We start from the raw sequence: 10299 nt of genomic DNA on the forward strand, positions 1-10299 counted from the left end.
AGTATAAGCATCTTTTTTATGCTAGAAGAAAGCAAGTTTCCGTGAGCGATGGGCTGGTCTTGAGAAAGAGATCTGGGGCTGGTTTTGATTAACTCGGCTTAAAAGGAAATGCTTCACAAGATCCATTCCAGTACTGCAGAAGTTGCCTACCTTTGATTCAGAATGTTTTCCTGCAATAGTCTGGGCCTTGCTTATTACTTTATACTGCCCATCGAGCTAGTTTGTGTGCCTTATGTAGTAGGGCACTCAACATTGCTTCCACAGTGTGAAAGTATTATGTAAGAAAAAACAAGCTTCTCTTTGGAGCAGTTTCTTCCAAAATGTAAAAATCAGCTTCAGGCACCCTGGGAATGACTGAAGATACCTGGAAAGGAAAAAGACAAAACTCATGCTGCAATCTACCTAAACAAAAGAATTCAGTGAAACCAGAAGTAGAAAAAAAAACCCCCTCGAGTTTCACAGTGACTCTACATCCTATTTAAGCAGTAGTTATTACTAGGTGTACACTAATTTAAAAACAAAAAAAACAAGAAACATGTTCTTGTTGAAATCTTAGCCAAGTTTCAAGCTTTTCTTTCTTTTTACTGTCATTCCAATATTGCTTTCTAGAATGTAAATGAAAGTGACATTATTCTACAATCCCATGAGTAATACAGAAAAAAGCAGTTAAGCTTTAGGCATGTTCTTGCAAGCATATACTGTATTAATACTAATGCAGAGTAGAAGCAGGAGGATGGAAGGATCCCTTTACAAGCAAGACTATCTCAGGCTTTGTAAAAGCCTTGAAACAGGGCAAGATGTATCTTGACATGAGGGCTGGGAAGGACGTGTCCCTTGCAAGTTGCAGAAAGGCACTGAAGCTCAACCATCTGAGTATGACATGAAGAAAAAATCATGGGGCTACTGACCAATCCCAGTTTTTTTGGGTGGCACTTTTATATGTTGTCTTGAATATCAATTTTGCAAATGTACAGATTCTCTTTTTTTATTTTACAGGATTTGTAATGACAACAGGGTAAGTGCTGAAAAGAGATTTTATGTAGGTAGTTGAACAACTCAACTTTTCAGATATTCTGCTGTTTATTTCATGACTTCACAATATTTAAAAAAAAAATAAAAGGTACAACGCTATTTAGCGCCTAAAAAGATGGAAAAAATGTGTCAGTGCTTTCAACTGATAATACATCTCTAGTATAGTATTCCATCATCTGTAAAGTATCTACAGTGTTTTTACAAGATTATACATGAACTTTACTGAAGAAGAATCTCCTGTAATAGTCCACTGTAGTAATGCAAGTTAACTATGCAAATTAAGTTTAACCTGAAACTCGTAAAATGAAAAATACTTGAATACTCTTAATCTATCTGATTTCATTAACCTTCTTGAAAATCTTTACCTCGTCTTAAATTTTTCTCTTTCGTCTTTTTCTTAGATAAACTGAGTATCAAGTCACGGACCTTTTGGCATTGGCTTTCTCCGGAAAGAGGGACGTTTGCATTAGGACTTGCAAATGCTGAAGTGCTCCGTTTCCCTCTATTGAATTACGCTGACAGGCTTTCTTCTTGTGCCACTTTGGTGTCGCACAGCTCCTTCTCCGATACCGCCTTGAGCGCTTGCAGGGTGGCAGAGCTCTGCTGAGGAGCGCGTTAACTCGCCTGCTCTCTGCGATACCAATGCTTTGATCGACGTCTGGTGAACGGAGACCGTTCCGGTATGTAGCAGGCTTTCTTCTTATTGTTATCTTAGAGACGAACCCGAGGTGGAGTTGAGGCAAACCGGTTAGGTGCGTGGATGAGCCCTCCTCCTGCAACCAGGACCTTTAGCACTGACTTTCCAGAGCAGAAACTCCTAACCCCTACCCTCGCCTTGACTCAGCGCTGGGCAAAGAAATCTCCTCGTACCGGCCGCTGCCGCCTCGCCTCACTCGCACTACCGCGGAGAAGAACGGGCGGGCTCTCACCGGGCTGGCCCCGCCCGGCGCCGCCGCGGACCCTGCGGGGGGGGAGAGCCGCCGCCAGGAGGCGGCCTGAGGGGCGGCCCGAGGGGCGGCCCGGCAGCGCGCGCCCGGGGGCGCGGGAAGAGAACGGGGCTCCCCGCGGCGCTGGGGCTGCTCTCCAGTTCCTCATTTTCCTCCCGCTGAGCTCCGCGCCGCGCCGGGCACCGAGCGGCGATGATGGACCGCGACCGCAACAAGACGCTGCTGCTGGAGCTGCAGAGGGCTGCCGGCACCGGGAACGGCCGCTGCGCCGACTGCGGGGAGCCAGGTAAGGGGGGTCCGCCCGGCAGCGGCTCCCTTCGCGCCCCCACCCCCCCGGGCCCGCCCGGCGCCTTTCTGACAGGAAAATAGGGGCGAGTGAGGGGCCGGCCGGGCCCCGCGGGCTGTGCCGCCGGCCGGGCGTCCGTCCATCCCCGGTCAGCCTCCCGGCGTGCCGGTCTCTGTTCAGCCCGTTCCTGGAAGCGGGGCCCGGCGTCACCTTCCACTTCACCTACCACAGCGGCAGGAGGCGGGAGCAGGTGTTTTCCCAGGGCGGGCAGCGCCCCGCGGTCCCGCTCTGGGCGGCGGACGTCCAGGTGGTCCCCGCGGGGCTCCAGGCAGTCAGGACAGGGCTCTCCTCAGCCGGGCAGGGCCAGGGGTGGTAGTGGAAGCCCCACGGGTTGAGGAGAGGATAGCGTGGGACAGGAAGTGGCTGCAGCACACTAGCAGCTTCCCCAGAGTTATTTTTGACAGTGCACGAAGCTGGAGGAGGAGAGCGATTGGGGTGGTTTTCTAGCTCTGGGAGGAAAGTCTGGACTGGGGTAGGCGCAGAGAAAGGCACTTAGGAGCCCGCTGGCAAGCCGGCACCGGGCTGGCGCCCTGCGCTCGTTCGAGGTGGGGGTCACCCTCACCAAGGCGAGCAGTCAGTCGATAGCCTACAGCAGCTGGAAGAAGATGACAAGTAGCTTCTGTTTGATGTGATAAGGGAGAAGCGGAGGGCGACATGGTGAAAGTGGCGATCTAAGGAAATGGTCTTGCCAGAGCGCTCAGAATGGTCTTGCTTAGAGCGCTCTCTAAGCATAGACTCATCAAGGCCGCTTCAGGGAATGCAGCAGCAGGCAAAAGTAGGAGCTTTCATGGGCAGTGGACAGGAGTCGTTACTCTGGGTGGTTGTACTCCATTGTACTCTCAGTAGTGCTCGCTGTCCACAACACCCTTCTATTGTTAATTCAGCAACAGCAGCTTTTCATGCAGAAATAATAATTAGCTGAGCTTTTACATCACCACTTAGCTGCCTGCACAGTCACATTAATTTTTAAACAAATAGTCAGTGAAAGAGCCTACAAATGCAGGAGCCACATACTTCGTTGTGGAAAGTAGGTGCTGTTGTTCCTCTGAACACAGTGAAGTGACAGCCATAAACAACAGGGTGGGGATCTAATGTATTATGTGTGAAGCCTGGGCTGTGCGTCAAATGTGGGTTTTTGCCCTTGCTAGTGGCTGTGCCTTTTCCCATGTATTAGTTCATTCTTTGTGTTTGTATCTAGATCCAGAGTGGGCTTCTTACAAACTTGGAATATTCATTTGTTTGAATTGCTCTGGAATCCATCGCAACCTTCCTCAAATCAGCAGGGTCAAATCCCTTCGGCTTGACTTTTGGGAGAATGATCTTATAGAGGTACAGAGGAAAAAGCAGTAATTCACTTGCTTTTCTCCACATTTCATTATAGTCTACCTTATGATTCTTGTGTTGTCCACCATGGACAGAGGAACAAAGCTACACAGGGCTACGTTAACTCCATGGGTAACTTTAGGGGTTTTTTTATGATCTACTCAATCAAATTACACTGATAGGTAATCATGTTTCTAACAGCCCACAGTATATTTTTTTTTTATAGCACACTAACTCTTTGTTGTGGTTCAGAAGCCCAAGATTTTTTCAGATAATATATTCTGTTCGGTAATCAACATACCCTTCTTAAATATTGGTTCAGCCTCTCATCTTTCAATTGAATTGTGTTAATAATATAATCATAGTTAATGTCTAGGAGGAGATGAAGGTATAGGGAGATTGTAAATACCTTTCCTCCTCATTTTCTTTTGTTCTTTTAATCAACAACCACCATCTTGTATTCCTTCCCTTCTGGTTCAGAACTGTAAATACTGAAAAAGGCTCCGCCACCTAAAAAGTGCAAATTATAGTGCCAAAGGGGATTTACAAACATACGTAGAGATGCACTAAGAGTTATGGTGAGACTGAGCAAGAAGTGCAGTGCTCCCTTTGATGCAAGTTTCATGTTATATTCATGACACAGTATTGACTTTGTAGTTGCACACCTAACTGTAACTTCCTTTGTGTTTCAGTTTATGAAGAAGCACGGGAATCTCTGTGCCAAAGCTAAATATGAGGCGAAAGTCCCTCCCTACTATTACATCCCTCAGTCCTGTGATTGCTTGTAAGTTATCGTGTATTCACTGCTGCAGGCCTTTACAGCTGTCGAACTACTGCTTCCCTCTACAGGTCTCTTTGGTTGGTTGGTGAAAATAGAGTAGAGGCAGATCAGCTTTATCCATGTTTTCCTCTTTCAGGGTTTTAAGAGAGCAGTGGATTAGAGCTAAATATGAGCGTGAGGAATTTGTTGCCACCCGAGTCTGCCAAGATCCTTGTTCTGCAGGTAAAAGTTAGGATTGTCAGGGAAAAGGTGTTAGCCTTAAGGCCAACAGCACAGTGTTATGTTTGCAACTTTGAAGATCTCTAAGGCTTGTCATATTTGAACTGTTGGATGTGCAGTCCTTGCTTTGAGTCTAACTTTGGAGAAGAAGCTCCTGAGAAAAGGCACCTAGACACGTGCAAGGGTGTATTCAGATCTTACAGTTCTCTAGTTCTCCACTGATTTTTTCACATGACGTGAAAATTCTCAGACAGAGAAAAGACTTGAAACTCTGTGCCACATCACGATGTAGATAAATAGTCCTGCTATTGTGCTGCCCTTCTCTGACACTTATCTTGGTCTGATCTGCAGGTAGCCGTGAAGGATTCCTCTGGAAGCGTGGGCGGGAAAGCAGACAGTTCCAGAAGAGGCGATTTCTCCTATCAGCAAGGGAAGGGGTGATGAAGTACTACACCAAAGAAGTGAGTTCCTCAGCCAGAGCTGGCTGTACGTAGCTGGTCAACCTTCATCCTCAGACCTTGCTCTTCACCAGCAAAACACAGCATAAATAGCTTTGTGTCTAGTTTTGCAGCCAGGCCAGCCTGTGTTTGGAGCAGCCCAGATGTTTCCCCATTAACATATGTGGTATCTTAGGCAATTGCCCTTTTGGATTTAGCCGTTTTCCTCATCCCTTATCTTAACCCTGCACCCTCCTTTTGCTTAGTGAACAAAGGAAATGGATACTGGCAGTTGAATAGCAAGATGAAGAAGAGATCTGCTAGCAGCTGTTACCTCTTCTGTTACCAAAATATTCTCTCATTAACTGCTGCAGCATCATCCTCAACATGTCTCCCTTCTGTGGGAGAGTGTAGCTAATTGTTCTCCAACTATGAGGCTGGAGATAGAACCCATCTCTTGCAATTCAGACACATCCCTCTCAAATTGCAACCTAGCATTTGTCAAGGAAAGGGAGTCACTCTTTGTAAGTCATTTTATGTAGTATGTAATTAAGGCTTTATATTTCAGGTATATCCACTGAGATATTTTGGGATGCCTGCTTTCTCTTCAGTAGGGGTCTAGTTCTCATACAGCTAATCTGTCCTCCATTACCCTCCCTGAGAGGACTTTAATACAGTGATGTTTTTCATTTCACAGTCCAGAGGTCCAAAAGCCATTATCAGCATTGAGAATCTGAATGCAATGTTCCAGACAGAGAAAATCCAACATGCTCATGGGCTGCAGATCACATACAACACAGATGGTCAAACAAGGAACCTTTTTGTCTATCACGACAGCGGAAAGGTGAATACCATGGAGATTTTGGAATGAGCGAGATTCTCAGATGTTGGATCTATATTTTGGAAGAGATACCCTGTTTCTGCAGGATCTAGTTTTATTTGAAGTTACTATGACTTGCAGAATATAGAAAGTCACAGATTTTCACACTAATAACTATAACATCTTGCTCCTGTTCTGTTGGGGCATATGTTCAACTTCATACCCTGAACAGTCTTAAGGCTTCAGTGGGGCACATATATAAATCTCTGTAAGGTAACCGTCTAATGCTTTTATACAATTCTGTGGTTATATTCTTTGAAGCCTTCTTAACATGCGTAGAAAATATTGTTCTGCATTATTTACAAGCAAACAATGATAATTTCAAGAAGTATGTCTATGGGTTTTGTTAGATTTCTGTTTCTTCCTTTGCCATAGTTCTCATGTGTTTCCAGGTACAAAGGTTTTTAAACAATCCATAACGGAACCAACTGAAAAAGACAGGTGACTGTCCATGCTGAGAATGTCTGGGACCTCCCTGGAGGGGCAGTTTAAAATTATTTTGAAGGTTCAGTGTTTTCCACGTGTCTGGGACAAGTCACTGACTGTCTCTGCCCCTTGGGGAAAAAGTACATCTTTGCAAAGAGGTCTCAAGGAAGGAGAAAGGCATTTTGAAGAGGCAGCACTCTTACTCCTTCTTGTTGTTCTTATTTTTATGTTTTTATTTGCTTTTTTCCTTAGGAGATCGTTGAGTGGTTCAATGCCATTCGGGCAGCACGTTACTATTATCTCAGAACAACCTTCCCAACTGTCCCTGAGCCTGAGGTGAGAACTGAATAGGGTGGGCTTGAAGCAGCCTATGCAAACATAGCATAGGTCTCACTTCTTCTGCCAGAGTGAGGTGCTCAAACAGCAGCGTATGGGTCTTGGGAATGGACAGAAGAGGTAGAAGGAAAGGCCATACTGGATAACATGCAAAAATGTAGTCAGCATTTAAGGCCTGAAAGTCTCCATGTGGTCCTTAAAAGGTGTAATCTTTGAAAAATCTTATGTTCCTTCCTATTTCGGACTTCCCTTTACTGAGCAGCAAAGAAACCCAAACCCCAAAAGCCAAAATTGATGCTGATTAGCTTTGACAGAAACAGAACAGAAAAGCAAGCTTGAATGAGACAGACTTTTATTTGTTTGTTTGTTTTGTGTTCTCCTAGGTCATACCCAGGATCACAAGAAATTATGTCAAAGAAGGATATATGGAGAAAACAGGACCAAAAGTAAGTGCATACCTGGCAGTACACAAACAGGATTATTCCAGATGGAGAATATTTGATAATTCTATGATGTTTACTAGTAAACAATTTGTTGAGTGACTATCTGCTTCCTGGGTTGATAAAAAACATTCTATTCAAGCCTGTCATATTCTTTGGGATCAAGTTTTATTTTGTGTGGAAAATAAGACTGGGAAGAAGAATCCTCCTTAAAGAGTAAGCAAGATGGATTAGCTGGCAGTAGACATGCAAAGTTCTGTTATGCAACACTAAATGGATTTCTGTATCTGCTAACTACAGCTCCTGCTAGAACAGAACATCACATGCTGACTCCCCTACTTCCCTGTTTCTCTTAAAGTCAGTAGCACATAAGTCACATCTGCTTATAGCAGTAAAGTATGATGGAGCAAATTCTCCACAGTGAAGCCTATGGTTTGGTTTGGTTTTTAGCGGGGAAGTATTTGGGCCACTACTCCTTGAAACAGGAGAGGGAGATTTCAGGCACGGCTGAAGAAGGAGATAAAGATCTGAGGTCTTGTTTGAGCATTGCCACTTCTTGCCTTGCTCTCCTCTGAGTGAACCATGAGCCAAAGTCCCATTAAAAAGTTCAGTGGGGTGATGCTGATATTGAATATGCTGGAGTTTTGGTCCAGCTCAGTGCTAGTGTCCCAATACATCTTCCTGCAGGTACTTGCACAGAGAATACTCACAGCTACAAGCATGAAAGATTGTGTGGTTTTCTCCTGAAGCCTAAATTCTGCTCAAGCTGAAGTGAGCCCTAGAAGAGGATGCTTCAGTTCAGCATGGAGCAATGAATAGCTCAGGGAATGGTCAGATGAGTGTAGTTGATGGAATTAGCACTTTTAAAAAAAGCTACCATTATGCATCCCGCAATACTAGGGACAACCCCCCACCCCCCCAAACCAAGATGTTGAAATTGACTGCACGCTTTCCTCATTATCACCACTGGCCTAGGGATCATTCTCTGCAGTGCTTTCAATGAATCCATTTGCTGCAACTTTCTTAATCCTGATAATTTGATCGCTGGTAGAACCAAACTTCCCTGCCTTACCCAAAAGATTGCCATTGAATGCAAATTTCTAGTGTGAACCCAGGGAGAAGGGAGCTGAGGGCTGCACACAGTGGTAACTCACCCGTTACCAGTTACAGGGATGAATGAAACTGAACTCAAGCTCTGAGTCATTTAAGCAGTCCAGGGTTCTGCCTTGAATAGCCCGAGCTCCCCTTTGAGACTTGGTCTTTAAAAAAACTTCTACCATCTCCTTGCAGCAGAAGGAGGCCTTTAAGGTGCGCTGGTTCTGCCTGGATTCTCAAGAAAGGAAGCTGATGTACTTTAAAAATCCACTGGTAAGAGGAGTGTTCTTTGCTATTCCACAAGCCCCTTCATGAGGTTGGGTGGGGAGGAAGGGTCTGTTCTCATCCAGCTCTTCTAGTGGCTGCCCAAGACTGAAGCAGGGTCAGTCTTAAGAAGTCATCTCCCTTGTCAATGGATTTCTTTGAAGCTGAGCTTTTTGGGAACTCTGGCCTTTACAGTGGCTGTGAGGAAGATCTAAGTCTTTTAAAAGTAGCTGCTACTGCCTGTAGCATTTATGCCCACTCTCTCCCAGCCCTGTCGCCATTGTGCCTGTAACCTTAGGCAAGATGAGCAATATACTGATAACAGAGGCTTGACAGCCCCCATGTCCTACTTCCTAGCACTGCTGTAGCCACAAGGATATCCTTCCTTGCTCCTTCTGAACACCCACCAACCAGCTCTGTAACGGTGGGTCCCCACCTCCTTCTTCTGAGAATGCCTGTGAGTGTAAAAAAACCTCTGGTGTGTTTCCTGCTGCCTGTCACCCAGTGTCCCCTTCATGCATCCCCAGTTCCTGTTCCATGTCAAAGGATAGAACAGTGTCTGCAGGAGCTGCACAGTCTACTGGCTAACGGGTGTCTTCTGCTTCCTTTCTAGGATGCATTTGCACAGGGCCAGGTTTTTATTGGAAGGACAGATGAGGGATATGAAGTACAAGCTGGCTTGCCGCAGGGAGTCCGGGTGAAGAAGAGGAAACCAGCGATCACTGTGATCACACCAATGAGAGAGTTTGTTTTTATATGTGAGAACGATAAGGAGCAGAGGGAGTGGATAGATGCCTTAAATGGAGTCATTGCCCAGCCTTTGACTGGTTAAGACTAGCACTGAGTTCTGGTGAACTGCACTTCTTGGGCTCTGTTCAGCATTGCTCTGTGGCCTCTTTCTGTTGACAAGGATGGTGCTCAAGGCCCTGCAGTGACTCTAATACAAAGGGCTTCTTCCTTCAACAGCCACAAGCACAGGAAGGCTGGCAACAGAGAAATGAGTAAGAGGGAGTGCAGATAATTGGAAATTACCTGTGCCCCTCCAGAACCTTGCCTGAAGTGTCTTCTCTCTTCCTGCCCTCCTCTGCTTTTGAGCAGAAGAGGCCTTCCTAGTCTGACATGGGGATGAATCATCCAGTGTCGTCTTACAGAAAAAAAACCCACAAAAGTCCATGGAGGAAAGTCTGACCTCAGAAAGGCTGGCATGCATTTCCTTGAGGACTCCTGCAGGTGCTGTTATATCAGCTCCTCCTTTTCTTGCCTTGGTCTGATGTCAGAAGGACTCCTGTACATCCTGAGCGATGTACCTGGCAATCCAGCCAGCGGCATGTATCCTTCCTGTGAATTGGGTCATCTGTTACATGAGTACATAGGGACAGTGACCGAGAGGCGAAGATACCATCTCCTATCGGGAAGATGCACGGTGTCCTGTTGGATAGATCTAAGATACGGATTCATGCTGGAATCACTGGATGTCCTTCTCAGTCAGGAGCAGAGTCAGGCAGCTACATTCCACCTGGTGGCAGCTCCCGTCCAGACAGGGACATGGTTGTCTTCAACAGAGCGGGGTTAATGTCTTTCACAGTGTTACATTTCTGGCACAGTAAAAAATAAAAGTCAAGTTTGAATTGTGGAGGATATTGTAATGGAATTGCTCTAATGATGAATACTCCTAGCTCCTAGCTTTCAACAATCTCTGCTGCTGGACTTTTTTGAGTGGCAAATCCACCATGTGAAGACCAAATTTTCCCTAAGCAACTCCACATAGTGCCC

At 45.7% G+C, this 10299-nt stretch overlaps 1 protein-coding gene across 1 annotated transcript; it reads left to right on the forward strand.

Annotated features, from left to right (window-relative positions):
- The first annotated feature begins 2044 nt into the window (after positions 1–2044).
- ADAP2 (ArfGAP with dual PH domains 2) lies at positions 2045–10161 on the forward strand. The gene is made up of 10 exons (XM_069799266.1): positions 2045–2265; positions 3524–3654; positions 4341–4432; positions 4566–4651; positions 5000–5109; positions 5783–5929; positions 6644–6727; positions 7111–7173; positions 8458–8535; positions 9140–10161. Exons 1-10 carry the CDS (start codon positions 2172–2174, stop codon positions 9356–9358), a joined length of 1104 nt encoding a protein of 367 aa, XP_069655367.1. The 5' UTR covers positions 2045–2171; the 3' UTR covers positions 9359–10161.
- The last annotated feature ends 138 nt before the right edge of the window (positions 10162–10299 follow it).

The sequence above is a fragment of the Haliaeetus albicilla genome, chromosome 12, assembly GCF_947461875.1.
Source record: "Haliaeetus albicilla chromosome 12, bHalAlb1.1, whole genome shotgun sequence".
NCBI classification, from domain to species: domain Eukaryota; kingdom Metazoa; phylum Chordata; class Aves; order Accipitriformes; family Accipitridae; genus Haliaeetus; species Haliaeetus albicilla.